The 27,609-nt window shown below is 52.2% G+C and overlaps 3 protein-coding genes across 5 annotated transcripts; all 3 read right to left on the bottom strand.

Moving 5' to 3' along the window:
* Window positions 1–219: 219 nt before the first annotated feature.
* UPK1A (uroplakin 1A) lies at window positions 220–12,137 on the bottom strand. Its single transcript, XM_075993431.1, has 10 exons — window positions 12,052–12,137; window positions 7,292–7,472; window positions 6,884–6,997; window positions 6,182–6,295; window positions 5,146–5,346; window positions 3,034–3,108; window positions 2,838–2,945; window positions 1,059–1,238; window positions 372–455; window positions 220–293 (listed from the first exon to the last, which is right to left on the bottom strand). Exons 1-10 carry the CDS (start codon window positions 12,135–12,137, stop codon window positions 249–251), a joined length of 1,188 nt encoding a protein of 395 aa, XP_075849546.1. The 3' UTR covers window positions 220–248.
* A 1,292-nt stretch (window positions 12,138–13,429) lies between these two features.
* COX6B1 (cytochrome c oxidase subunit 6B1) lies at window positions 13,430–19,813 on the bottom strand. Its single transcript, XM_012775030.3, has 4 exons — window positions 19,671–19,813; window positions 17,611–17,727; window positions 15,672–15,772; window positions 13,430–13,614 (listed from the first exon to the last, which is right to left on the bottom strand). The coding sequence occupies exons 2-4, from the start codon at window positions 17,714–17,716 to the stop codon at window positions 13,561–13,563; spliced, it is 261 nt and encodes an 86-aa protein (XP_012630484.1). The 5' UTR covers window positions 17,717–17,727; window positions 19,671–19,813; the 3' UTR covers window positions 13,430–13,560.
* Window positions 19,814–23,430: 3,617 nt separating this feature from the next.
* On the bottom strand, window positions 23,431–25,649 carry ETV2 (ETS variant transcription factor 2). 3 transcript variants are annotated; one of them, XM_075993366.1, is made up of 6 exons: window positions 25,580–25,649; window positions 25,404–25,487; window positions 25,145–25,219; window positions 24,476–24,955; window positions 23,854–23,966; window positions 23,431–23,650 (listed from the first exon to the last, which is right to left on the bottom strand). In XM_075993366.1, exons 1-6 carry the CDS (start codon window positions 25,647–25,649, stop codon window positions 23,450–23,452), a joined length of 1,023 nt encoding a protein of 340 aa, XP_075849481.1. In that variant the 3' UTR covers window positions 23,431–23,449. The 3 variants fall into 3 exon arrangements, with proteins under 3 accessions (XP_075849481.1, XP_075849482.1, XP_075849483.1); XM_075993367.1 differs by having other exon boundaries at window positions 25,145–25,216; XM_075993368.1 differs by lacking the exons at window positions 24,476–24,955; window positions 25,145–25,219 and having other exon boundaries at window positions 25,410–25,487.
* Window positions 25,650–27,609: the final 1,960 nt, after the last annotated feature.

Genomic DNA, 27,609 nt, shown 5'->3' with positions numbered 1-27,609 from the left:
GACAGGACCTGAAAGATGGGCCAGGAACCAGCCCAGTGAAACGAGGCTCAGAGCTAAGAATCCACGCACACCAGTCCTTGGCTTTCAGGACTCACGCAAGGCCCAGCAGGGCTCAGAAACCTGGAAAAAGATCCCGGGGGGGGGGGGGTGAAGAGAGGGAACTGGGGGGGTGAGGCTGGAGGGGGCGGGAGCAGGAGGCGGGGGAGCCTGGGCTGTGACCTGTGACCGTGGCCTTCCCTTCCTGCTCCTCAGAGCGTGGTGTAGAAATACATGGCTATCAGCATCACCGGAAGCTGGGGAGACGCAGGGACATGAGGGGCGCCCCAGCCCCACACCCACTCCCACCCGGCCCAGGGGTCCCCACTGCTCACCGTCCACATCAGGATGGCGAAGCCAAACCAGGAGATGCCCCATGTGTAGCTGTCGATGGCGTGGCCGATGTGCTCGAAGCAGCCCTGGGCAGGGGGACGGCGGGGTGTGGGGGGTGTTGAGAGTCACTGCGCGCAGAGGCGGGGCTTGCCAAGCCCAGAGCAGCTGGAGGGACCCCGGGGACTGGTCCTCTCCTTAGTCCGTGCTTGCCCTGCGCAGTTAAGGCGCCTCCCGACCTCCTAAAATCAAATCCCAACTCCATCCCCCGCCAGCGAGGGACCTCTCAGTTTTACCATCTGTAAAATGGGGCCGTTAAAATCTCTACTTTATACTAAGATTGTGCTGAGGATTAAATAAGATAAAAACGTGAAGCACTGAGCAGGATGCCTGGCATGAGGTACAGGTGTGGTAAGTGCTGCTGTTACTGTGGTCGCTCCTAGTCCCAGAAGGCCTGAGAAAAGTTGCAGGTGCCAGGTCTGGGCGGCACAGACCCTGTATGCATCCTGCTGACTTGCAGAGAGAGAGACAGAGAGGAGAGAAAACCAGAGGGGAAAGGAGGAGAGGGAAGGAGACGGACAGTGGGAGGGAGGAGGAGGTATAAGAACCAGCGAGGGAGTAAGAAGGGGCAGAGCCCAGAGATAGACGGATCAACAGACAGGCGCAGGCGCAGCTGGGGGAAGGGGACACACCTTGGTGAACAGGTAGTCCACGTGGCCCAGGCGGCAGCCCTCTTCGTTGATGGGGATGAAGTTTCCGGTCCGGCGACAGCACAGTGGGGGCCAGGGGAACGCCACCTCCGGAGTGGCCGCCCGGAAGGTTGATGTGAAGTTCACCCAGTCCATGGGGCCGGAGGTGCCGCAGCATTCTTGCTGGGGGGGAAGGTGGGGGTCGCGCAGGCTTAGAGAGGAGCCCCCTGCCCCAGGTGGCACAGCGAGGGCCCAACGTCCCCACGTCCTGGGCCTCCAAGTGAGGAGGGGGCATGTCTGTGTGCACAAGGATCAGACGGTATTTGTCTGAGGACCAGAGGCTGATGGTGCATTTGGATCAAGCCCACACTCACGACTCTACTAGGCTGACAAAATGACAAAAAGGCAGATTTCTGTCTTTTGCTGGCCCTGGTGTGTGTTTAATTTGTGGCTCCCGAATGATGAAAACATAGGCTTGGGCGTCATTTCGAACATGGGTTCAAGGCCAGGGGCGGTGGCTCACGCCTGTAACCCTAGCACTCTGGGAGGCTGAGGTGGGAGGATCGTTTGAGCTCAGGAGTTCGAGACCAGCCTGAGCAAGAGCGAGACCCAGCCTTTACCAAAAATAGAAAGAAGTTAATTGGACAGCTAAAAATATATAGAAAAAAATTAGCGGGGCATGGTGGCGCATGCCTGTAGTCCCAGCTACTCAGGAGGCTGAGGCAGGAGGATCGCTTGAGCCCAGGAATTGGAGGTTGCTGTGAGCTAGGCTGACGCCACGGCACTCACTCTAGCCTGGGCAACAAAATGAGTCTCTGTTGCAAAAACAAAACAAAACAACATGGGTTCAAATCCTGGCCAGCTATAGGAAAAGGGCTAAGGCTGGGACCTCAATTTCCCTTGATCCCTCAATTTCTTCTTCTTCTGACCCAATATAACGTTGGATTTAATTAAGAGTGTGGCTTCTGGAACCTGGGTTTCAATACTTCCCGTTCTGTGACCTACCAGCTGTGTGACCTCACTCGAGCCGTCCAATCTCTTGCCTTGGTTTTCCCATCGCTAAAAAGCTAATCTTTGTTGTGGGGTGATCGTGAGGGCTGAATAAGCTTTAAAAGTACTTTGCACCTTTTTTTTTTTTTTTTTTTTTAATTTCTGAGACAGAGTCTCACTCTGTCACCCGGGCTAGAGTGCCGTGGCGTCAGCCTAGCTCACAGCAACCTCAGACTCCTGGGCTCAAGCGATTCTCCTGCCTCAGCCGCCCAAGTAGCTGGGACCACAGGCATGCGCCACCATGCCCGGCTAATTTTTTCTATATATTTTTAGTTGGCCAATTCATTTCTTTCTATTTATAGTACAGACGGGGGTCTTGCTCTTGCTCAGGCTGGTTTTGAACTCCTGACCTTGAGCGATCCTCACGCCTCTCAGAGTGCTGGGACGACAGGCGTGAGCCACCGCGCCCGGCCTAAAAGTGCTTTGAACAACACTAAACAAAAGTCAGTGCTCAATTAGTGGTTGCTGTTGTTATTGTCGCTCTTCCTCTTGCAGCAGCAGGTACAACAGTTAGGAGCTGGGCCCAGCCCTGCCACTTAGCAATCGCATGACCCCAGGCCAGAGACCGTCCCCTCCTGGGCCTGTTTACTCTTCTGGAACGGTGATGACTGCAGCCCTGCCCTCATAGGGGTCCCAGAGTGGTGTCTTTGAAGCACCCACTCATCTCCCTGCGGGCCTGCGGGAGCCCCACCCACCTCCTCGGGGACAGAGCCCCAGGCCGCCCGCGCCCACCTCCATCATGACGCGGTCCCAGAGGCGGGTGAGCTCCCGGCCCTGGTCGCTGTCCGCACTGTAGAAGGTCAGCATCTGCCTGGTGATCAGGGACGGGTTGGACACCATCTGCGGAGGGCCGGACCGCAGGGTGAGCAGGGCCTCCGCCCCGCCAGCAACCCTCGCCGCGCCCCCGCGACCCCTGCCCCGGCCTCACGTAGTCACGGTGCGTGTAGGACGTGATGCAGGAGGCGCACTCGAAGATGTAGACGACCAGCATGAGCAGTAGGTACTGCGGGGAGAGGACGGACAAACGGACACCCGTCGGGACAGAGCCCGTGAACCCACCCCCGCCCCAAAGGGATGGATCAGTGCCTAGAAATACAATGATTTTTTTATTTTTTTTTTTGAGACAGAGTCTCGCTTTGTTGCCCAGGCTAGAGTGAGTGCCGTGGCATCAGCCTAGCTCACAGCAACCTCAGACTCCTGGGCTCAAGCAATCCTCCTGCCTCAGCCTCCCGAGTAGCTGGGACTACAGGCATGCGCCACCATGCCCGGCTAATTTTTTGTATATATAGTTGTAGTTGGTCAATTAAGTTCTTTCTGTTTTTAGTAGAGATGGGGTCTTGCTCTCGCTCAGGCTGGTTTTGAACTCCTGACCTTGAGCGATCCTGCAGGAGTTCAAGGTCAGGAGTTTGAAACCAGCCTGAGCAAGAGCGAGACCCCCATCTCTACTACAAATAGAAGGAAATGAGCTGGCCAACTAAAGATATATAGAAAAGATTAGCCGGACATGGTGGCGCATGCCTGTAGTCCCAGCTACTCGGGAGGCTGAGGCAGGAGGATCGCTTGAGCCCAGGAGTTTGAGGTTGCTGTGAGCTAGGCTGATGCCACGGCACTCACTCTAGCCTGGGCAACAGAGTGAGACTCTGTCTCAAAAAAAAAAGAAAAGAAAAAGAAAAAACCAGTAAAGACAACCAGGTTGTACTTGTGCAAATACCAAAATAAACAAATAAAAGAAATAAAAATTAAAAAATAAAAAATTAAATTAAAAAAAGACAACTAGGGACATTTGAGCACAGATTGGGCATTGGAAGATATGGAGGAACTAAGATGAATTGTATGGGCCGTGCCAACAGCAAAGAGGGGGGAAAAAGCCCAATAGTTGGTGTTTAGTGAAAATTCTCTCCCTGCCTCCACCATGCCCCTCGCCTGTAAAGCCACAGGACGCTGGGCGGGGACAGATTGCACAACCCGCCCCCCTGCTTTACAACAATATCCTTATCACTCCGAGAAGTGTGCACTCAAATATTTACAGGCAAAGGACATGGTGTCTAGAATGAGCTTCAAAATACCCCAGGAAGAAAAAAATGTGGGCAGGCAAAGGCTGGAGGAGAGGCGACAGTGTTGGCCAGCCTGTGGTTGAAACCGGGTGACAGGTCCACGGGACTCAGAATGCCCTTCCCTCTACTTCAGTGCATGTCTGACATTTCCCATAAGAAAGTAAAAAAAAAAAAAAGAAAAAAAAATTCTGTGTCTTAGTTAATGACAAGTGACTAGAGGAGACACGACTCCATCTTACTCAGGGTGAAGCTGAAGTCCCACAAGGCTCACCTTCCCTATCCCTTCCTTCCCCTGGGAGAGGCTGTGGGCCTCTTTGAGCCTCCGTTTCCTCGCCTGGTAAATGGGTACAAGCCCTGACTTCGGAGGGCTCCTGGGAGGACTGAGGGAACTCATTTTCTAACCCGCTTACCCTGGTGTCAGGCACAGGAGAGACCCACGCTGGGACCTGTGGGTCGTTGTTGGTGGAGAGAGATTAAGAGCACAGGCTCAAGAGCTGAAGTGCTCAGGTTTAAACCGGCCCTACCATTCACTTGCTGTGTGACCCCGGATAAGTTACTCCCCCTCTCTGAACCTCTGTTTCAATCTCTGTCGAACAGGGTCATGGCGATGCGGGTGATGACAGTACCTCAGGGTTGGCTGTGAGAAATAAATGAACTGATCTGTGTAAATCACTGGCATGCAAGCCGTGCCGTCGCCATTTTTGTCATTGTTACCATTGGCAGAGCTCACCAGCACGGGGTCTGGAGACCAAGTAGCTGGGGTTCAAATCCCAGCCCTGCTACTCCGGTCGTCCTGCTGTGCCCCCGTTTTTTTGTGTGTGTGCAGTGGGGGCACGGCCGAGCCTGATGATTGGGCTGCAGGAAGACGAAATGAAATGACGCCCACGAGGCCCCGGGCGCGGTGCCGAGTGGAGTCCCCGCCAGTTATTACGACCCTGCGACAGTGACCTCCGCGCCCGCCCTCCGCCCTCCTCCTGGGGCCTCACCGTGAGGACCATGGAGCGGCGGCGGCACAGCGCTGCGCCCACGCCGAAGCTGGCCACCACGAAGAAGGAGAAGCCGCAGAAGATGGCAATCCAGGCGCCGGCGAAGACGTCGTCCTTGCCCGAGACGCCCATCAGCGGGTACACGCGGTACTGGTCGGCCGTCACCCACACCGTCTCGGCGAACAGGGCCAGGCCTGACAGCTGGACGGGGCAGCCGGTTGGGAAGGGCCGCGCAGGCCCGGCAGCCCTGGCCCCGCCAGTCCCCAGGAGCAAGTCTTGTCCCCGCTCTGAGCGTCCCCTGCCCTCTCGGTAAGGCGGGCACAAGTGGCCGAGACCTCGCCCTCTGCGAGCAGGGCTGAGGCCGGGCAGAGGCCAGGAGGGGAGGGAGGGCCCAGCCAGACCCGCGACCCCCACAGCCCCGCTGCTTCAGGGACAAAAGGACACGCCACGTGCAAAGCCGGGAGCGCGTGCCTGGCACAGAGGAAGGACCTGCCTGGCCTACCTGCCCCCCCTTGACGGGGCCGTCATGCCCCGAGGAGGGGGACGTGCAGCCACGGTCCCCAAAATCACAAATGCATCCGCCCAGCAATGCCACTGCCAGAAACCAAGCCGAGCGCGGGACTCACACATTCACAAAAGGAAACAACACGAGACCCGACGGGAATGGAAAGCCATCGCTGCCATTCAGCATCACGGCCTCCCGAGCGCCCGGCCGTCACTTTACGTCCACAGTGACGTTGACTATGATGGCTAGCACTTGTCAAGCACGCCTGAGCTGAGGGCTATGCATAGATCACCCCACGCGACATCTCACGCCGTGGGGTCGCAATCCATAGGTGAGGGAAACGAGGCTCAGAGAGGTCAAGTGGCTTGCCAGCGTCACACAGCCGGGGGGAGGGGGAGCTGGGGCTTAAACCGGACTTGAGAGTCTGTGGCTCCCGCCCGCTTGGGCGTCCTGGGCCCTCAGCCCCCGCCCCACGCTGGGGACTGTCCCCACCACACACGCACCCCGGCACGGCACGGCGGCAGGTCTCACCAGAATGACGATGTTGCCCACGACCAGCAGCCCCACCACGAAGGGAGAGCCCTTCTCAGCCTCTGGTACGGCGGGAGCCATCGTGCTGCGCGGGACACAGGAGCAGGGATGAGGCTGGCAGAGGCCAGGGGAGGGGAGAGGGGGGAGGGAGGACTCAGCTGGACCCCCCTCCCCCCCATCTCCACGCCACAGCCCAGGTGCTGGGGGCTGCTCGGCTCTCTGCGGGGCCCAGGCTGGTACCAGCGTGCCCACCACGGGCTCAGACAGGACAGCCACCGGCCACAGTGCGGCGCTGGCCCTCCCCGGGCCTCCCTGCCGCATCCAGACCCCCGGAGTCCCCTCACCTGCTCTGCCAGAAGCCTCTCTGGCAGCCCACTCGCGCTGGCTCCCTATATATGCACGGGCCCTCCAAGGAAGGGGGGTGTCCAGAGGAGGGGACAAGAGGCCAGGCAGGTGGACCAGGATGGGCCAACAGCTTTTATGAGCTCCCTGCCACCAAGTGATTTATAGCCCTGAAATTCCAGATTGCGCTCACGTCTGGCCACACGGGCAGGGCCACGTGCCCACGGTCGGTCTCTGGTTCCTAGCCTCGGTGGCGATGGAGGGTGGGGTCGGGGAGGGCTGAGTGCACCCCCCATGTCTCTCTTCCTGGGACACGGGCCTTCCTGGGGGTGAGAGCAAGATCCAGTTGGACCCACCTACGAATCCTGAGTCTCGGAGCTGCCTCTTCTGCATGTGGGAGCTGGGGCAGCCCAGCGAGGCCTGGGCAGGGACCCAGGCGGGCAGGTGGGGACAGGGCTGGGCCCAGACAGCACGCTGGGGAGGAGATGAGGGGACAGGTGGAGGGGGCGCTCGGCAGTCTGCCTGTGTGGGTGGGCAAAGGACGAGGCTGAGACAGGTGTGCGAGGGGCGTTTGAGGAGGTGAGTGTGCCCCCGAGGCGGGAGAGGAAGGTGCCAGAACACGGGAGGGGGCACACGGAGTGGGACTGGTGGAAGAAAAGTACCCCTCCCATACACCCGGAGAAAGCCGTGGGGGGAAATTCCTTCAGGCTGCAGAGCCACAGAGACCCGGGTTCAAATCCCAGCTCCGCCTCTTCTGCGTGACGCGACTTGGCTGGTGCCCTTGCTCATCTGCAAAACGGGGTGTCTTTCCCCGGGGGCGGTGAGAACTGAGCGAGGGTCTCCCTGGCGAGGACGAAGGACCTGCGTGCTGCAGCCGGCCCGCCTCGCCGCCGCGCCCGAGAGGCCCGCGGCCTCGCCGATGGCGCCCCCTCGTGGCACCGGGCTGATTCTGCAGGCGAAAATGGTGCCCCCAGAACTTGCGCGCCCCAAGGGCCAAGGTGTTTGCTGCAAGTTTTCTCTCTGACTTCCCCGCTGCCTGCAAACCGGGCAAACAAACGGCACTCAAAATCTCATCGCAAAATAATAGGGCCATGCCAATAATTAAAATATTTTTATTTTCAGTTAGTACCTGCTAGTATTTGCAAGTTATTGATGTATAAAATGTCCAATGAAAGCAAAAAAATCAATGGGGCATGAATATGCCACCAGTCATAAAAGGAATCCATTTGTTCTGAAACATAAAGTCATATGCTTTGATGTTAAACTCTAAATTTCACTATTTCTTACTGTTACATAAGTCAGTCTTCAAAACAATAAATGTCGAAGTGCAAATTACTTCCTTAAAAAATTACAATGCAGGCTGGGCGGTGGCTCATGTCTGTAATCCTAGCACTCTGGGAGGCCGAGGCGGGAGGATTGCTTCAGGTCAGGAGTTCCAAACCAGCCTGAGCAAGAGTGAGACCCCGTCTCTACTATAAATGGAAAGAAATTAATTGGCCAACTAATATATATATAGAAAAAATCAGCCAGGCGTGGTGGCACATGCCTATAGTCCCAGCTACCCGGGAGGCTGAGGCAGGAGGATCGCTTGAGCCCAGGAGTTTGAGGTTGCTGTGAGCTAGGCTGACGCCACGGCACTCACTCTAGCCTGGGCAACAAAGCGAGACTCTGTCTCAAAAAAAAAAAAAAAAATTACAATGCAGTATTTCCTAATGCTGGACATATGCCCACCCTGCGCCCCCGCCACTTGTCCCTGAAATTCCCTCACTTTAGTCTACCAAATGCTGTGAATGACATTCATGATAGCCCCAAACTGGAAACCACCCAAATGCCCCTCAACACTGGGGTGGATCAGCACATTATGGTACCTGCACACACTAGATTAACAGTCAGCAGTAAAAGAAAATGAACTATTTATCTATACAACTGCAAGGATGGACCTCAAAAGCATTGTGCTAAATGAAAAAAAGCCACACTCAAAAACTACAATTGTATGATTCTAGATATGAAGTTCTAGAACAAGAGAAACCAATCTGGGGTGATAACAGTCAGGGTGGTGGTTACTCGTGGGGGCATTGTGACTGGAGGGGACATACGGGGGACTTCTCTTTCTTGATTTGGATGCTGGTTACATGGGGTGCTCAGATTGTGAAAATCCAGCAAGCTGTACACTCATAATTGTAAGGCTGGTGGCAGGGGCCCCCTCCCCTCCCTAGATGGAAAAAGAAAACGCTTAGTGACCTGACCTGCCAAGGACAAAACTGCCAGGCCCTGCTGAGAGGATCCACACCCAGATGTCCACCTAGATAAGAATGTTTTGGCTCCTGGATTCCACAAACACCTCCAGCCCCTCCTAAAATCCCCAGCTCTTCCCGCCAAAAGTCCCTAGCCAGGCCCAAAGGATATAAAAGGCCTCAGCCCCTTCAAACTGCGGCGACTTCCGGGGCCCCTGCTCTTGGGGCCCCAGAACCTCGTCCACGAGTGTATAATAAAGCCACGTGGTTTGGCCCCCCACTCTTTCTCTTTCTGTGTCTCTTTTCTTTTCGCCACCGCCGAAAAACCTTACAATAATAAGTGTACTTTTCTCTGTGTGTGGTTCTTTAAATTGACAGTGCCTTCTAATGAGGGTAGATCCTTGCATGAGAAAGCTAGCCAGTTCTGGCTGGAAGCAGTGGCTCATGCCTGTGATCCTAGTGCTCTGGGAGACTGAGGCAAGAGGATTGCTTGAGGCTAGGAGTTCCAGACCAGCTTGAGCAAGAGCGAGACCCATCTCTACAAAAAAATAGAAAAATTAGTTGGGTGTGGTGGTGCAATCCTGTAGTTCCAGCTACTCAGGAGGCTGAGGCGGGAGGATCACTTGAGCCCAGGAGTTTGAAGTTGCAGTGAGCTATGATGACACCACTGCACTGTAGCCTGGGAAACAGACCAAGACACTGTCTCAAGAAAAAAAAAAAAAAGAAAAGAAAAAAGGAAAAAGAAAATACTTATCCAGTTCTAATCTAGCCTTTCTGATGGTGCCATGGAGAAAGGCTGTTTGATGCCACTGTGTCCTGAACACATCTCTTGCCTTGCTTAGAGCAGGCCTCAGTAGGTCTCAGTGTCTAACTAGACTTTATTTTATTTTTTATTTACTTTTTTTTTTTTTTGAGACAGAGTCTCGCTTTGTTGTCCAGGCTGGAGACTGTCCAGGCTGGGACTACAGGCATGTGCCACCATGCCCAGCTAATTTTTTCTATATATTTCAGTTGGTCAATTAATTTCTTTCTAGTTATAGTAGAGATGGGGTCTCCCTCTTGCTCAGGCTGGTTTGGAACTCCTGACCTCGAGCAATCCGCCCACCTCGGCCTCCCAGAGTGCTAGGATTACAGGCGTGACTTTTTTTTCTTTTTTTTTTTAAAAGAAGCCTACTTTGCAAATGTGTTTGAAACCACCTGATACCACCCCAGAGATAACTTTGCCACTAAATTTGGGATTCATTATCCTCCACACCGATTGTCTTTTTAGATCTCAGGTGTCATGGGTTGGGTTAATCCCACACCTTTGGTTTATGGCTTATTACACCCCACCTGACACCTCCTGTTTTAAATTTAATTGAATCCTTTACGTCCCAACATCCCACTATCTTTCAGTGCCACCTACTGGCAACATTCTAGTATGTTCATACATATCTTGCCTACCTTTATTGACGTGAGAGGCCAGGTGTGGTGGCTCACGCCTATAATCCTCACATTCTGGGAGGCCGAGGTGGGAGGATGGCTTGAGGTCAGAAGTTGAGGTCAGCTGAGCAAGAGCGAGACCCCCATCTCTACTAGAAATAGAAAACATTAGCTGGGCGTGGTGGTGTAGTCCCAGCTACTCGGGCGGCTGAGGCAGGAGGATTGCCTGAGCCCAGGAGATTGAGGTTGCTGTGAGCTAGGCTGATGCCATGGCACTCTAGCCTGGGCAACGGAGTGAGACTCTGTCTCAAATAAATAAATAAAATAAAATGATTACCATTGTTTCCGGTGCATGTATTTCCTAATTTACATGCCCATTATTGTGTTAGATACCTCAGGCCGTTCTTGCTTTTCTCACTCAACACTATAATTGTTTTTTGGGTTTTTTTGAGACAGAGTTTCGCTTTGCTGCCCAGGCTAGAGTGAGTGCCGTGGCGTCAGCCTAGCTCACAGCAACCTCAAACTCCTGGGCTCAAGCGATCCTCCTGCCTCAGCCTCCCGAGTAGCTGGGACTACAGGCATGGGCCACCATGCCCGGCTAAGTTTTTCTATATATATTAGTTGGCCAATTAATTTCTTTCTATTTATAGTAGAGATGGGGTTTCACTCTTGCTCAGGCTGATTTTGTTTTTTTTTTTTACTCGTACCACCTCTATGGAACTCAGGCTGATTTTGAACTCCTGACCTCGAGCAATCCGCTCACCTTGGCCTCCCAGAGTGCTAGGATTATAGGCGTGAGCCACTGCATCCAGCCTAGTTTTTCTTTTTTTCATTTTCGAGACAGAGTCTCACTCTTGCCTGGGCATCAGCCTAGCTCACAGCAACCTCAAACTCCTGGGCTCAATCGATCCTCCTGCCTCAGCCTCCTGAGTAGCTGGGACTACTGGCATGTGCCACCATGCCCAGCTAATTTTTTCTATATATTTTTGTTGGCCAATTAGTTCCTTTCTATTTTTTAGTAGAGATGGGGTCTTGCTCTTGCTCAGGCTGGTTTCGAACTCCTGATCTTGAGCGATCTACCTGCCTCGGCCTCCCAGAGTGCTGGGATTACAGGCGTGAGCCACTGCACCCAGCGTGTTAAGTTTTTCTTAAGAATGACAATAGTGTGAAGGAACATGTCACATTTTTCAGAGATACATCCTTAAGTATTAAAGTGTCAAGATATGTGGAAGTTTTCAAGTGGTTCAGCAAAAAATAATGTGTACATACAAAGTATGACAAAATGTTAATAATTGTTAAACCTAAGTAGGTGGATGTCAGAGCAATCATTGTGCCATTTGTCCACTTTTTCTATATGCTTGAAAACTTTTATAACAAAATGTTGAATTGGGAAATTATATATGGATATTAAGAAATCCCTTACCAGCAAATTGGTATTAACTGATCAACACCTAAGTGGACATATAGGAATAACATTTGTCGAGTGTTGGGCAGGTCGGGGGGAGGAGATGGGTATATACATACATAATGAGTGTGATATGCACCAACTGGGGGATGGACACGCTTGAAGCTCTGACTCAAGAGGGGAGGGGAGCAAGTGAAATATAGGTAACCTTAACATTTGTACCCCCATAATATGCTGGGAAAAAAATAAATAAAACAAAAATCTGAACCACTTAAAAAAAAAATCTCTGCCCTTATGGAAATTACATTCCAGTAGAGAGCAATGATCAAGGATAAGTTAAACATCTGGAAAGTTAGTGGTAAGTGCTTAAGAAACAAAAGCAGAGAAGGGACACAAAGTGTGTGTGTGTGTGTGGGGGGTAGTTGAAGTCGCAGGTTGCCTGGTGGGGGTAGGCCTTGCTGGGTTACGGTTGAGTGAAGGCCCGAACGTGGTGAGGGAGCAAGCGCGTGGAAAGCTGGTGGAACTTTCTAGACCACGCAAACAGCAAGTGCATAGGACTTGAGGTTGGAGCCAAGCCGGGTGTGTTGAAAAGTCTCATCTGCTCACATAGTTCCTGCCACGATGAAGAGGCCAGCGAGCAAACAGAAGTGGTCGATGAGAGAGGAAATTGGGGAGCCACAGCAAATCTTCATCAAATCAAAATATTTACAAATACTTCTAGATGTGTGGACTATCTCTGGAGGAACATGCAGGAAACTGCTACCAGGGTGGCAGCTTCCAGGCAGCTGGAGTCAGGGGAGTCCTACGCCTTGACTTTTCACTGGACAGCCTACTTTTCCATTTGGAATTTTCACTGTGTTGACCATGCATGCGTGTTAGAAGGTTCTACAGTCCCTGTCCCCGTGCATGCATGAGTCCCCCGTTTGCAGGCCTTCCTCCTTGTGGACAGCCGTTTCAGAAGATCCCTCCCCAAGGCCGGCTTCCTCAATGAAGCAATCGTCTCTGCTCACCAGTCTGTCACACAACCATTTGAGAAGTCTTGAGAACACACAAACTTAGCCGCGAGACGGTGCTTCAGCCCCTGCTGACAAATTTCAAGGGTGATATTCTGCACTCTTATTCTGTGGCAATTCCTTTGGGGACATTGTGAAAGAACAGTTCTTAATCTGGCATTCTTAAAGTGACTTCCAACCATCATGACAATCAACATAAAGTGTATAATTTCTCCCAGAATGCAGGGGGCAATTGCACATTGTGCAGGAGATTGCTTTTTAGGCATTAAGAATTTATTTTTGCTGAATTCTTAGGTGTAATAATGGTAGTGCAATTACGTATGAAAAAAATCTGTATTTGTAAGAGACATAAAGTTACTTATTTCTGGATAAAATATAATCTCCAGGATTTGTTTTAAATTATCTGTGGGGTGCTATGTTGTGAACCAGCCTAAAATAAATAAATAAATAAATAATCTGTGGGGGAGAGTGGTAGTTAGAGATGAAACAGATTAGCCCTTTGTTGATAATTGTTGAAGCTAAGTGGTGGCTAGTTGCTAATTACACTATTTTCATATGGTTCAAAAATTACACGTAAGTGAAAAAAATATACAGATAATAAGGGCAAGAAAACAGATCCATTGTAGCACATATAGAGACTTGAGGCTATTTCATATAATCACTCACACTGCTGACTGGCACAGAGGCGGTGGTCAAAGTTCAATAAAATTAAATAAAATAAGCAAAAACCAAACAGAAAAGGTAATCATGCCGAGGCTCCTTTTTGGTTAGGGTACTGATTCCACCCCTAGCTTCTTGCCCAACCGTCCAGCTCTTTCGCATACACACTGTCTTATACTTTTTCAGTTTTATTAGTTTTTATTAGTAGTTAAATCATGATTCAGGGTCCTGGGGGGGGATCACCATGTACCCAGGTCTCCCTTTGCTACCCTGGGAGAAGGACAGAGGTGGGCTGCAGCCGGTTCAGATCTTCCCAGGAAACGTGCCTTCTGCCCGGCGGTCGTCCCAGGTGGAGACCTGCAGGAAGAGACGGTGTGACTCCCCTCTCTGTGGGGCAACCGGATGCATTTGTCTTTCTCGCTTTGCCAACCTGTCCATCCAGTCAACAAATAACCACAGGTACCTGCCGTGTGTCAACCACACTTCCAGGAGCCAGGAATCAGCAGCGACTCAAAAAGACAAAAATTACTGTCCTGAAGGAGCTGACATACTGGGGAGACAGTATTGGGCAGAAAAATCCCAGGCTCACTGCAGACAGCTTTAAGAGCGCGGCTGTGCCCTGCTTCAGGAACCCCAGAGTCAACACTATGCCGCCTGTCAGAACAGGACAAAGATGGGATTCTAAGCAGCTGTGAAAAAAATGAGACTGATCTTGACTATATATAGTCAAGTGCAGAAAGGTGCCAAACAATACAAGTCTCCATCCCACTGTTGATCACAGTGGGCACATTACAAGAAATGAAGGGGGTCGGGGGCGGTGGCTCACGCCTGTAATCCTAGCACTCAGGGAGGCCGAGGCGGGCGGACTGCTCAAGGTCAAGAGTTCAAAACCAGCCTGAGCAAGAGCGAGACCCCGTCTCTACTATAAAAAAATAGAAAGATATTAATTGGCCAACTAATATATATATAGAAAAAATTAGCCAGGCATGGTGGCACACGCCTGTAGTCCCAGCTACTCAGGAGGCTGAGGCAGTAGGGTTGCTTGAGCCCAGGAGGTTGAGGTTGCTGTGAGCTAGGCTGATGCCACGGCACTCACTCTAGCCTGGGAAAAAAAAAAAAAGAAATGAAGGGATGCCGGGTACAGCAGCTCACACCTGTAGCACTTTGAGAGGCCACAGTGGGAAGACTGCTTGAGGGCAGGAGTTCGAGACCAGCCTGAGCAAGAGTGTGACCTCATCTCTAAAAAAACTAAAAAAATTAGCCAGGCAAGATGGCATGTGCCTGTAGTCCCAGCTATTCGGGAGGCTGAGCCAGGAGAAATGCTTGAGCCTGGGAGTTTGAGGTTACAGTGACTATGATCACACTACTGCACTCTGGCCAGGGGCGAAAGAGGGAGACTGTTTCAAAAGAAAAAAAAGGCTACAAGACACAGTAAGTCATAGAACAGAATACACAGTATAAACCATTCTTACACTGAAAGTTCTATAGGCTTATGTATGATAAATTAATATGGAGAAAAATACAATGAATTAACAGCAATTATCTCAGGGGAGAGGGGCTGGGGAGCACAGAGAGCTTCCACTTTCTATTTTCCTGTTCGTTCACTTTTGTTTTGTTTTTGTAAATGAGCACGATTACTTTCACGATGGTATCATATTTTGATTCTAAGACACGTGGTTTTTCATTTTAGTATCTCCGAAATTAGCGTGCTTATTCCATTCATTGCCAACAATTTTTAAAAAGATTCAAACATCTTTCAGTATGTCTTACAGTCAGTGGGGCCTTCTGATTTGATGAAGTAAGGTAACACTAAACACAAATCCTTTATTAAAAAAAGAAGGCACAGCCAAGAATATTAAATACTGACAGTCTGATCCGATCAGGGTGATAAGGACTACCTTACTGTGCCCTTATCATTTAAAGATGCCTACTAAAGTAGGCAGGGATGAAATGACATGTCTCAGATTTGCTTTAGAATACTTTAGCAAAGGAAAGAAGAAAAAGAAAAGGGACACAAGAAGAAAATGTGGAAAAATCTTAACTACTTAATGTGGGTGATGGATGTATTTGGGGTCACTGAACTATTCTCTACTTTTATGTATACTTGAAAATGTTCAGAATAAAAAGGGACACGGTTGTATAAGATTGTGAGCTCCACAAGGACAGGGACCAGGCACCGAGTATATATTCATAGAGTCCATGAGATGACCCTGGTCAGCCAGGCTGAGAGCCCTGCCTAGCTGAGAGAGATGGGTGGAAGGAGGGTGAAAGGGAATTCTAGGAAGGAGAAAAGGCCTGAATCCTCGGACAGTGTGATGCCTTGTTCTCCCTCCCTCAGAGATCAGCTCTCACCACACTCCCCTCTGCTAAGACCCCACACCTCAACATCCCAAGGGCCCCAGTGGAGCACATACCCAGGACACGGGGCAGAGGGACTTGTACACACGCCGGTACCATTCACACACAGAGACATCACCCCCTTTAGCAGTCATCGCCTTCTCGCAGCGGTGGAAGTCTGTAAATAAAGGGGTTCAGGGTCAGCCCAGACCGATGGCTGGAACACAATTTTGATCAAAACTCAGAAATACTTTTTATTTCATGTTCAATTATATATACACATATATTAATATATACACAAATAGGAAACCAAAGTTTACAAGTGTCCTAAGAACGGCTAACACATCTCACTAAATGCATTTTGCAACCCCCTAGAAAACTGCTGTTCAATTGGACAATTCTGGGATCAGGACTGATGGGGAAACATGAGGGGCACGTGTGGGGATCACGGAAGTCCAGAACCAGGGGAAGGGAGGGTGGTCTCGATGCTAAGATGCTGAGTCCTAAAGAGGAAGGCAGGAAAGGGATAATTTGGTTTTTGAAAGTACACAATGAAGGCCACCACACCTGTAACCCTAGCACCCTGGGAGGCTGATGTGGGAGGATTACTTGAGCTCAGGAGTTCGAGACCAGCCTGAACAAGAGCAAGACCCGGTCTCCACTAAAAATAGCAAAATTAGACGGGCATGGTGAAGGACCCATAGTCTCAGCTACTGGGGAGGCTGAGGCAGGAGGATCACTTGAGCCCAAGCATTTGAGGTTGCTGTGAGCTACGATGACATCACTGCACTCTAGCCCCAAGCGACAGAGTGAGACCCTGTCTCAGGGAAAAAAAAAAAAATACAGAATTAAAAAAAATTGCTTCAGGTATTCCACTCCTGGGCACATTTCTTAGAATGTTGAAACCATGCACATGGATATAAAATTACATTTATAAGAATATTTAGTGGCTCACGCCTGTAATCCTAGCACTCTGGGAGGCCGAGGCGGGCGGATTGCTCAAGGTCAGGAGTTCAAAACCAGCCTGAGCGAGACCCCGTCTCTACCATAAAAATAGAAAGAAATTAATTGGCCAACTAATATATATAATATAAAAAAAAATCAGCCGGGCATGGTGGCTTGTGCCTGTAGTCCCAGCTACTCGGGAGGCTGAGGCAGGAGGATTGCTTGAGCCCAGGAGTTTGAGGTTGCTGTGAGCTAGGCTGACGCCATGGCACTCACTCTGGCCTAGGCAAGAAAGCGAGACTCTGTCTCAAAAAAAAAAAGAATATTTAGGCTCAGAATTTGGTGGTATGCCCCTGAGCCCGCTGGTGAAATAAAGGCTGATTCTCCAGAAAAAAAAGAAAAAAGGAACATTTATAGTGACATCTTTTTTTTTGGCATCATTCTTAAGAACCCCAGAATGGAAATCACATGTGTCCATGAATAAATTGTGGAAAACTGTACAACAATGAACATTAGTAAACAATCTGCCACAGCACAGATGAATCTGAAAAAGTGTTGAATGAAGAAATCCAAACACAAAAGAATACATATATAGTATTTTCTGAAGTTCACACAAAGAGGCAAACCTAAACTCAGGTGGGGTAAAAACATGATCACTCTAAGTTGGTGGGTCACATCTCTAGCGGAGACAGCAGAGGACTGTGTTCAAGACACGGCACACGGCAGGCAGGAGAGATCGGGGTTCTGGCAATATCTACTTTTCTGTATGAGTTATGGCTGCACGCAGGCTTCACTTTAGAATTACGTACTGAGCTATACATATTTTATGTACCTCTTTTATGTCTGTTATACATTACACACATACATCTTAAAAAAAATCATTGCAGGAACCAAAGTTTGTGACCCTGGCCTAGACCCAAACACAGCTGGTGATGAGGGCTATGGGCCCCCCAGAGGTGAGATGTCCAGAATAAAAGGGAGGGGGCTGGGATGGATGGGTCCCCTAGGAGGAGGCAAAGGTGAGTGTGTTGAGGTGTGGGGCCAGGGGAGTTACCTAGGTAACTAACTTACCTAGGTAGTTCTGCCAGCAGTTCCTGGTCTGGTTCTGGTTGGGGAAGCGGCTGTCAAAAGGGGCAGTCTTGTAGTTCTTGATTTTGGTCTTGATGTCTTCTGCCATGATGCTGACTCCTGAAGGCAAAAGGAGTGGGTGTTGGCAGGGGTTCCGGGGAGCCCAATGAGGGAGGCCCAGACACAGCAGAAAGTGTTGGGTATGAACAAACCACTGTGTCCTCCCCTCTTAACATGCATGCAGAGATGAGGGGCTGGGATAACCTACACATCTGAGTGTGGATGTCACAGCAGTGTTTGGGGCAATCTCCTTAGTTGCCTGGTCCCAAAATAATACCAGCAAACACCCACTGAGTGCTTACTATATGCCAGGGTGCTGTGCTACATACACACTTCATTCCTACAGCCACTCTAATCCCCATTGCACAGACAAGGGACAGGGTGTTCAAGTGACTTCCCAAGGTCATCCAGCATACGAATGGTAGGCTACCTCAATCACTGGCATAAGGTACATTGCAAAGGTTCTAAATCTTTTTGGTGCCACAAACTCCTCAGGGATCTGATGAATTCCATAAACCTCTTTGTCAGAATATGTTTAAATGCATTAAAAACTGCATATGATCACAAAGAAAATTAGTTATATCTAGCTGAGGGTTTATTAAGTAAAACAATTTTGAAGTAATCATGAGTGGATATGGTACTTTGTAACATTTGCAACTATAATATGATGTAAAAAATGTGTGATTTTGATTGCTAACAAAGTCACAGCTCCTAATACCACTGAGGTGGTTGTGTACATTTCTAACTGCTAGAAATGATACCTTTCAGGCTGGGTGCGGTGGCTCATGCCTGTAATCCTAGCACTCTGGGAGGCAGAGGTGGGCGGATTGCTCAAGGTCAGGAGTTTGAAACCAGCCTGAGCAAGAGCGAGACCCCGTCTCTACTATAAATAGAAAGAAATTAATTGGCCAACTAAAATATATATAAAGAGAAAATTAGTCAGGCATGGTGGCGCATGCCTGTAGTCCCAGCTATTCGGGAGGCTGAAGCAGAAGGATTGCTTGAGCCCAGGAGCTTGAGGATGCTGTGAGCTAGGCTGACGCCACAGCACTCTAGCCTGGGCAGCAGAATGAGACTCTGTCTCAAAAAAAAAAAAAAAAAAAAGAAAAGAAAAAGAAATACTACCTTTCAATTAGAGGTTAGTAAAAGTATAAATTTAATTTCCCACCCCCATTCAAGTATTAATACTATCACTGCTCGAATTCTATCAACTCTGCAGATCCAGGGTTAAAAGCCTCTAATAAAATGTCTCTGAAAAGGTGACACGTAGTTTTTGTCAAGGAATCTGGGAGAAAGTGCCTGTATTCCAGAGACTCCAAGGAGTCGCGGGGCTATCCAGAGGTGTGCAGGCCAGTGTCAAATTCAAGGGGTCCAAGGTATTGGTGGGGGTCTGGGGCACTAGAATAATCTTTGAAGGGTGCGGAGAGAAGTGGGGAGGGGCAACGTAAAGCACCAGTAGCTAGGACACAGATGCAGTCTGAAGAGTAGTTATGGGCGAGATTTTGATCCCACATTTGAGGGTGACGGTGGATCGGAGATGACGCCGCGGCCCCTCCATCGTCGAAGAAACAGGGAGGGTGGACTAGGCTGCGGCCCAGGCAAGCCGCGGGAGGCCATGCCTGTGGACTGGTGACTAAGAACACTGTACCCCAAATTACTGGGTCCACATTCTGATCGCGGTGTTGCCTCGGTTAAGTCGCTTAGTATCTCCGAGCCTCAGTTTCCTCACTGTCAAACGGGGATAACCACAGGCCCTACCTCATAGGGCTGGCGGGAGGGCTAAATGAGTACAACATCCTTACAATATAAGTTGTCTAAAATGCTGTCTGGCATTAAGGAAGAACTATATAATCGTCAGCTACTTCTACTAACAGAACAACAGGCCCCCAGGGCCCAGGGCGGCCGGACGCCGCCGGCCGGAAGCCTCACCCCGTTCTCGGGGACGATAGGGTTCCACAGCCCGCTCGGCTAGGGTCCCAGGTTCCAGAGCCTTCCACACTCACCTACAGACACCCCAGATGCACCTCGTAGCTCAATGTGACCCTCGGCAAAGACGCCAGCGTTGGACAGGAAGCGGAATTAAGGCCGGCCGGAAGTGGGGATAGGCGGGGAATAGGGAGTCTTCCGCGCGGCTAGAGAGCCCACGGGGAGGAGGGCGCCGAAGCCATTCAGGCCACGCCCATCAAGAGAACTCCGACCTACTATTGGGCCGAATGCTTGTTCATCATCACTCGCGGCCCAATCGTGAGCTGGCGCGGCGCTTCAAATGGCTCTGAGCTTGGGCTCGGGACGCCTGTGGTGACAGCTTCTCGTCCCCTCCGTGTCTTTACCTGGGGAGAATTACAGATCCTGGGACCGGCTTAAGGGTGGGCGTGGGGAAAATGTCCCAGCGAAAGTACTTTTATTCATGCAAGAAATATTTATCGAGCTTTTATTCTGTGTCAGGCATTTATTTCTACAAGGGCTGAGAATACGTCGGTGCACAAAACACAAAAATCCCCACTCTTATAATTATTAAGCGGTCAATTGTTAGGGGATTGAAGACAAACCAATCTCGCCCCGTGTGTCACTCCTCATGACATGAGGAATGCTCAGATGCCACCTCCCTGCTCATTATTATCATCTTTCCCCAAAGGCTGAAAGGCACCAAGTAACAAAGTTTCGAGTGGCCGAGGACTCAAAAACCAGTCTTGTGTCACAGGGAGGTGGAGTTAGGAGTTCAAACTTGGGTCTGTGAAGGATCTGGCAGAAATTGTTCCATCTGGGAAAATGACAACTCTATTATTCTGGTCACAGAATTGTCCTTGACTCCTACCTTTCTCTCACACCCCATAGCTGATCTATTAAGAAATCTTGTTGGTTCTGCCTTAAAAACATATTCAGAATCTTCCTCTGCCACATCTGCATCAAGCCACCAGCGCTTTCAGCCTGGACTATTGCAGTAGTCCATTCCCAGGCCTTCCAGCTTCCCAGTGCCCTCTATACCCACTCAGCCAGAGGGACACTTGTAAACACCCCAGGCAGATCACACCACATCGCTTCCTCAGCCTAGAACTCTTTTCTGGCTTCTGGTCTCTTAAAGTCTATTTTTTTTTTTTATCTTTTCCTTTCCTTTCCTTCTTTTTTATTTTTGCTGCATTCGATTGGTTAGAAATGATGCTTCTAGTCTAAGAGGTGGGCGGATCGCTTGAGGTCAGGAGTTCGAAACCACCCTGCGCAAGAGTGAGACCCCGTCTCTACTATAAATAGAAAGAAATTAATTGGCCATCTGACATATATAGAAAAAATTAGCGGGGCATGGTGGCACATGCCTGTAGTCCCAGCTACTGGGGAGGCTGAGGTAGGAGGATTGCTTGAGCCCAGGAGTTTGAGGTTGCTGTGAGCAAGGCTGACGCCACGGCACTCACTCTAGCCTGGGCAATTAAGCTGTCTCAAAAAAATAAATAAATAAAAACAAAATTCACATCTTTTTTTTTTTTTTTTTGAGACATAGTCTCACTTTGTTGCCCAGGTTAGAGTGAGTGCTGTGGCATCAGCCTGGCTCACAGCAACCTCAAACTCCTGGGCTCAACCGATCCTCCTGCCTCAGGCTCCCGAGTAGCTGGGACTGCAGGCATGTGCCACCATGTCTGGCTAATTTTTTCTATATATATTAGTTGGCCAATTAATTTCTTTCTATTTATAGTAGAGATGGGTCTCGCTCTTGCTCAGGCTGGTTTCGAACTCCTGACCTCGAGTGATCCTCCCGTCTTGGCCTCCCAGAGTGCTAGGATTATAGGCGTGAGCCACTGCGCCCAGCCCAAAATTTACGTCTTGTCACTCTCTATCCCTCTTCCCTAGTTTACTTCTCCATAGCACTTATTCTCACATACTATATCCATTCTTTTAAAGTATGTTTACTTCTTCTTGTCTCCCTCAATAGAAAAGAGGCATCATAAAGGAATAATTGTCTGTTGCATTCACCATTGAATCTAAAACAGTGCCTGGCACATAGGAAGTGCTCTGTAAATATTTGGGGTTTTGTTTTGTTTTGTTTTGTTTTGAGACAGAGTCTCGCTTTGTTGCCCAGGCTAGAGTGAGTGCCCTGGCGTCAGCCTAGCTCACAGCAACCTCCAACTCCTGGGCTCAAGCAATCCTTCTGCTTCAGCCTCCCGAGTAGCTGGGACTACAGGCATGCGCCACCATGCCCGGCTAATTTTTTCGATATATATTAGTTGGCCAATTAATTTCTTTCTATTTATAGTAGAGACGGGTCTTGCTCTTGCTCAGGCTGGTTTCTAACTCCTGACCTCGAGCAATCTACCTGCCTCAGCCTCCCAGAGTGCTAGGATTACAGGAATGAGTGCAAATATTTGTTGAATGAATGAATTTCTTGTGTAAACAAAGAGGGGCATCTCGGGACTAGGATAGGGAGCTGTGAGAGAGAACTGCCTTCTACTCTCTTCTCAGTTTGGCCTCCAAAGCCTCCCACGTACTGTCTTTGGTACAGTGTCCAGGTCTAATAGGGTCAGGAGCTTTTTCTTACACATTGTGTTCATCAACAGTGTAATTATTTATAGAATTACCTGTTTACATGCCTACATTCTTCCCCTTCGAGGAGATCTTCCTAAAATCCAAATCCCTTCCCAGCTTAAACCCCTCGATGGCTCCCTAGTACCCTGGGGACAAAGCCCAGGTTCCCCCCATGACCCACAGATCCTTTGTGAACTGGCCCATGTTCCTGCCCCAGCCACACTGATATTTTTTAACAGTGCTATGAGATCTTCCACCTTCACACCTTTGCCCTTGCTGTTCCTTTTGCCTGAAACATTCCTTGTCTACCTAACTTCTTCCAGCTTTAGGTGGTGTGTGGGGGGCAAGAACTAGGTTTACTTCCTTCACCATCCATCCCTAGCACTGGGAGGGCACACAGTAAGACCTTTCCAGAGTCTAAGTCTTCTTTTCAAGGGGGACACAGCAGATAAACTTTCGTGATTGGGTCTGATCCGTTTAAAAGTCCTGACACAGGGCGACCCCAAAGAGGTGGGGCAGCTCCCTTGTCCCGTCAAGTCCCCCGCATCTGCTCTGGTTCAAGCTAGTCCCGCCCTTCTCTTTGCCTAGCCCTTGGCCCCGCCCCTATCCTCAAGCCCCGCCCACCTGATATCCTGCTGTTGCCCGGACCCCGCCCACAGGCTCGCCCCGCCCACCGTGGCTAAGCCCCGCCCCTTTACTCTACGCGCACCGTAGACCCTACGGGCACTGGGCTAGATTTCTTTGTATGTCCCATCGCAGGGCGGGCACGCAGTAGGCTCCTTAAGGGTCTGGTCATCGCCCAGCACTGGAAGTGGGTAGCTCGTTACCCCAAAACTAACCACCGAGTTGAGAGGTCCGCAAAGACTATATGGAGGGAGCAAAGCCGGAGTGGGGACGCCTAGTCACCTAAGGCGCAGGGACCCGGGGAACAGGCAGCGAGGGGGCGGGGCTTGGGGACCTGCGCGCTCCAGAGAGGAGGGGCCTGTGGCCCTCGCGCCTGGCTTCCTGGGGAGGGAGGAGAGGACTGAAATACTCGTAGTCTTCTAGAGACCAAGGAGTGAGGACCCAGGCTCCCGGATTATGTGAGAGGACAGAGATGAGGGTCCAGACCCCGGGGCCTCCGAGGTGGGGGGGCAAACTCCCCAATGTGGGGGTGCACACCTAAGCTCCCCAATGTGGGGGTGCACACCTAAGCTCCCTAGCGAGGTCTAGACAGTGTCCGTGGGAAGGATGCGGCCAAGCACGCGCGACGAGTTTTATCCGGATATTTTTATTGTGTGTCTGCTCCCTGTCCGCCCCCCGCGCGGTCCGCACAGGCTAGGCCCGGCACTCGGCCCCCGAAGCGGTACGTGTACTTGCGCCCGCCGCTCTTGCGCACGATGTCGCGGCGGTAGTAGTAGCGCAGGCCTCGGCTCAGCTTCTCGTAATTCATGCCGGGCTTCCTCTTGCGCTCGCCCCACAGCCGAGCCACCTGGCGCACAGGGAAGGGGCGGGGCTTAGCCACGGTGGGCGGGGCGGGGCGGGCCTGTGGGCGGGGTCCGGACAACAGCTGGATAACGGGTGGGCGGGGCCTTGAGAATAGGGGCGGGGCCAAGGGCTTGGTTAGAGAAGGGCGGGACTAGGTTGAGCCGGAGCAGACCCGCGGGACTCGGCCCGGCAAGGGAGCTGCCCCACCTCTTTGGGGTCGCACAGCTGGAACTCGCGGCTGTTGCCCGTCCAGCGGATGCAGTTGCTACGCTCCCCGTCGTGGAGCAGCTCCAGGAGGAACTGCCACAGCTGGATGGGACCTGCGGGGTGGAGGCAGGTGAATGCCCAGGCCTCCCGGCCCCAGATCACGCCGCTTCAATGACCGGGCTCTGTCACCTCCAAGGCCCAAGGGTCCAGCTCCTCCCAACTGGGGACCCATGAGTCCAGATCGCCTCCTCCTCGGGGACCCATATAGGGGACCAAAGAGTCAGCCTCGGGGACTCAGGGTTCAGGTCTCCCACCTTGGAGATTTAAGGAGGTTAAGCCTCCCCACCTCGGTGACTCGATGAGGGTCTAGACCCTCATCTCTTTCTTCCCGCATAATCCAGGAGCCGGGGTCCTTGTCCCCTTGGTGCCTCGGAGACTGCCAGTGTCTTAGTCTTCTCCTTCCCAAGGACCCGGGAGTGGGGGCCACAGGCCCCTCCTCCCTGGAGCGCGCAGGTCCCTACGCCCCTTCCTTCACTGCCAGTTTCCCGGGTCCCGCCCCCTCAGGCGCCCAGGCGTCACGACTGCGGCCTTGCGCCCTCCGCAGCCTTCGCGGACCTCTCACCTCGCTGGTTAGTTTTGGGGTAACGAGCCAAAGCGGCACGGTCCGACTGCTGGCCCGGTTCGGAGGACGTGGCGAGAGCGGAGCCCCGGTACCCCTTCGCAGAGGCGGTGCAGTCCGCGTGCAGCCCCGGGCTCCAGCAGGCGGTGCAGTCCGCGCCCGCGGGCCCGGCCCACGAAAGGGCATAGTCCGCGCGCGGTTCCGGGTCCAGGCCGTTGCCCCAGTAGGTGGCACCGTCGGGGCCGACCGAACAGTCCCAGCGGGTGGCGCCCCTGGCCGCCTGGGCGCGCGTCCACGAGGGGGCGCCCCCCGCCGAGGTGGCACACTTCTGGCCCGCCGCCCCTCCGGAGCCAGAGAGCGGGGCGGGGCCCGGGCAGGGAGGGGCGGGGTCCGGGGTCCCGCAGACGCGGCTCCAAGGGTCCGAGGCGGCGCACGCCAGGTCTGTCCAGTCCCCGGAGCACGGAAGAAGCTGAGGAGCGGGCTCTGTGAGGAGGAACGGGTCCAAGTGAGGGGAACCCGGGTTCCCCGGCCCCTCGGGGTTCAGCCCCAGCGCTTGGGGCCCGGGGCTCCGGGATCCAGGCCATGCCACCTTGAGGGAGCAGGTGTCCCCCGTCCCAAACTCCAGCCCCAGTGCCTGAGGACCCCAGACCACGCTTCCCACCGCACACTCACCCGCCCCCCATGGCGCTTCTGGGTGCAGGAACGCGGAGTCCCAGTCCAGCTGCGGGAACCCTGCGGAGAGAGCAGCGCGCGATGACCTGGAGACCTCGCTCAGCCACCCACCCAGGAGTCCATTTGTCAGGGCCTGGGCGTTATTACCCCCGGCCCTGCTCACTCAGGACCCGGGCACCCCTCCTTCAACCTCAGGAGTCCCAGCAGGCGGGCCTCCCCGCTCGGCCCCAGAAGTCCGGGCACGCCCCCCCTCTGTCCCAGCAACCTTTCCAGCTAGTCTCTGCTGTTGGCATGTCCCCTTGGAGCGCCAGATCCGGGAAATAGAAGCCGAATTCAGCTCCGTCTGCAGACAACGAGAGGGTTAGGGCCGGTGGGGGGCCAGGTCCCCACCCGGGCACCCTCCCCACGCACGTTGTCTCAGCCCCGGCAGCCTACCCAGCCCTGTCAGCTTGTTCCCGCGAGGCACTTCCTGTGGTGATGCTTCATCCCAGCTCCACAAGTCCATGGATGCTCTCGGGGAGTGCTCTGCGCCGGGAAAAGTCGAAGTGGCACTAGGTGAAGCTGTGACACTTAGAGACCGCAGAGTCTGGGTCCCAGCCCTTGCTTCCCTGAGACCCCCGAGTCCAGGCCTCTGCTCCCGCCTTCCCCCAAACCTTGTAGCATCTAGGCCTACGGTCCCCTTTTCCTCAGACCAGGAGTGGGGACCTCAGCCCTCTTCCTCTCTCCAACCCAGGAGCCCAGGCCCCCCGCTTCTTGGGAGTGTAGCCCCAGGTCCTTCCTAGCCCAGACTCCCGGGCATCCAGTCCTCAGTTCGCGGCTCACCTCTGGCGGGTTCCTCTGCCCCCAGCCGGGGGTCTCAGCCCCATTTCATACCATGCACCCCCTCCCTCGAGGGCCTGGGCAGGGGGGAATTTTCCGAGACGTCAGAGCCGGGGGTCGCAGCCCGGGTCAAGTTGCAGGGCGGGGGCGGGGCCGAGCCGCGCCCCCCGCCTCATGGATGCGCGCTGGCCTCTGGGGCTGTCCTGCTGCAGGCACGATTTAGGCTGGGATGGGGACTTGGGGAACAGCGGGCTGGGCGAGACGGGGGGCGGGGGCTGGGGGTGTTTACGGGATGGAGGGGCAGCGCAGGGGTCTTGGGGACTTGATTCTCCGACATGGAGGGTGGTGAGGGAGGAGGGTCTGGGGTCAGCAGGGCTGCGCCAGGCTTATCTGTAACAGGAAGAGGGATTTCCGGCCAGATACCCCCACCCCCCCAAGCGTCAGCCGACGTCACAATCGGCAGGGTGACTGCGGGGTGGGGGGGGTTAAGCGGGGGTGGGGGAGGCCGATCCGAACCCCCCACCAGTCCCGCTGCTCCCCAGGAGTGTCAATCATAACAATATCAACAATAACAGTAGTTAATAACAGCTGACATTAAATGAGGGATCATTGCGCTACCAACTGTGCGATAGACCTTTTAATCCTCATGGGAGGTAGGTACTATTCCTATACGCATTTTATGAGGGGGGAAATTGAGACAGGCTTCCTCCCACTGCCCCTCCTCTCCAGAGCCCATGCCCTTGCAGGCTATAATAGTTTGCGACAATTGGGGAAATTTGAGTAAAACTGAATAGGAGATACCATATATTTTCTTAGATGTGATAATGGGCTTGGTGGCTCACGCCTGTAATCCTAGCACTCTGGGAGGCGGGCGGATTGCTCAAGGTCGGGAGTTTGAAACCAGCCTGAGCAAGAGCGAGACCCCGTCTCTACTATAAATAGAAAAAAATTAATTGGCCAACTGATATATATAGGAAAAATTAGCCAGGCATGGTGCTGCATGCCTGTAGTCCCAGCTACTCGGGAGGCTGAGGCAGGAGGATGGCTTGAGCCCAGGAGATTGAGGTTGCTGTGAGTTAGGCTGACGCCACAGCACTCACTCTAGCCTGGGCAACAGAGTGAGACTCTGTCTCAAAAAAAAAAAAAAAAAAAAAGGCCGGGCGCGGTGGCTCACGCCTGTAATCCTAGCACTCTGGGAGGCCGAGGCTTGGCCAACTAATATATATATATAAAAATCAGCCGGGCATGGTGGCTTGTGCCTGTAGTCCCAGCTACTCGGGAGGCTGAGGCAGGAGGATCGCTTGAACCCAGGAGTTTGAGGTTGCTGTGAGCTAGGCTGACGCCACGGCACTCACTCTAGCCTAGGCAAGAAAGCGAGACTCTGTCTCAAAAAAAAAAAGAGATGTGATAATGGTCTTACAATATGAAAGATGGCTCTTAGGAAATGGACACAGATATTTAGGGATGAGGTGTTACAATGTCTGCAACTTGCTTCAAATAACTCAGCAAAAAACAAAAAAAAATTCATACATGTACCATATATTCATACATACTGACAGTATTTGAGACATACCTAATATTGGGACATACACAACTAAAAAATTACTTATTGTTTACCTGAAATCCAATAAGTAGATGTCCTATAT

Source organism: Microcebus murinus, chromosome 16, assembly GCF_040939455.1.
Source record: "Microcebus murinus isolate Inina chromosome 16, M.murinus_Inina_mat1.0, whole genome shotgun sequence".
Classification (NCBI taxonomy): domain Eukaryota; kingdom Metazoa; phylum Chordata; class Mammalia; order Primates; family Cheirogaleidae; genus Microcebus; species Microcebus murinus.
This window is presented reverse-complemented; position numbering and strand designations above follow the sequence as displayed.

Bases quoted from the DNA above. Each gene is read 5' to 3' on its own strand.
- UPK1A (XM_075993431.1), bottom strand. From the start codon at position 12,137: ATGCACTTGCTGTTTGCGTGGTCTAGAAAGTTCCACCAGCTTTCCACG. The intron at 5,347-6,181 runs GTGAGACCTGCC...TGCCCCGTCCAG, and splicing joins TGGGCAACATCGTCATTCTG to CTGTCAGGCCTGGCCCTGTT. The intron at 1,239-2,837 runs GTGGGCGCGGGC...CTTCCCCCCCAG, and splicing joins GGGACCGCGTCATGATGGAG to CAAGAATGCTGCGGCACCTC.
- COX6B1 (XM_012775030.3), bottom strand. From the start codon at position 17,716: ATGGCAGAAGACATCAAGACCAAAATCAAGAACTACAAGACTGCCCCT. The intron at 15,773-17,610 runs GTAAGTTAGTTA...CTTTATTTACAG, and splicing joins CTGCTGGCAGAACTACCTAG to ACTTCCACCGCTGCGAGAAG. The intron at 13,615-15,671 runs GTATGTGCTCCA...CTCTTCCTGCAG, and splicing joins CCCTCTGCCCCGTGTCCTGG to GTCTCCACCTGGGACGACCG.
- ETV2 (XM_075993366.1), bottom strand. From the start codon at position 25,649: ATGGACTTGTGGAGCTGGGATGAAGCATCACCACAGGAAGTGCCTCGC. The intron at 25,220-25,403 runs GGGACAGAGGGG...GGTCATCGCGCG, and splicing joins GACTAGCTGGAAAGGTTGCT to CTGCTCTCTCCGCAGGGTTC. The intron at 23,967-24,475 runs GTGAGAGGTCCG...TCCACCCCGCAG, and splicing joins CCCCAAAACTAACCAGCGAG to GTCCCATCCAGCTGTGGCAG.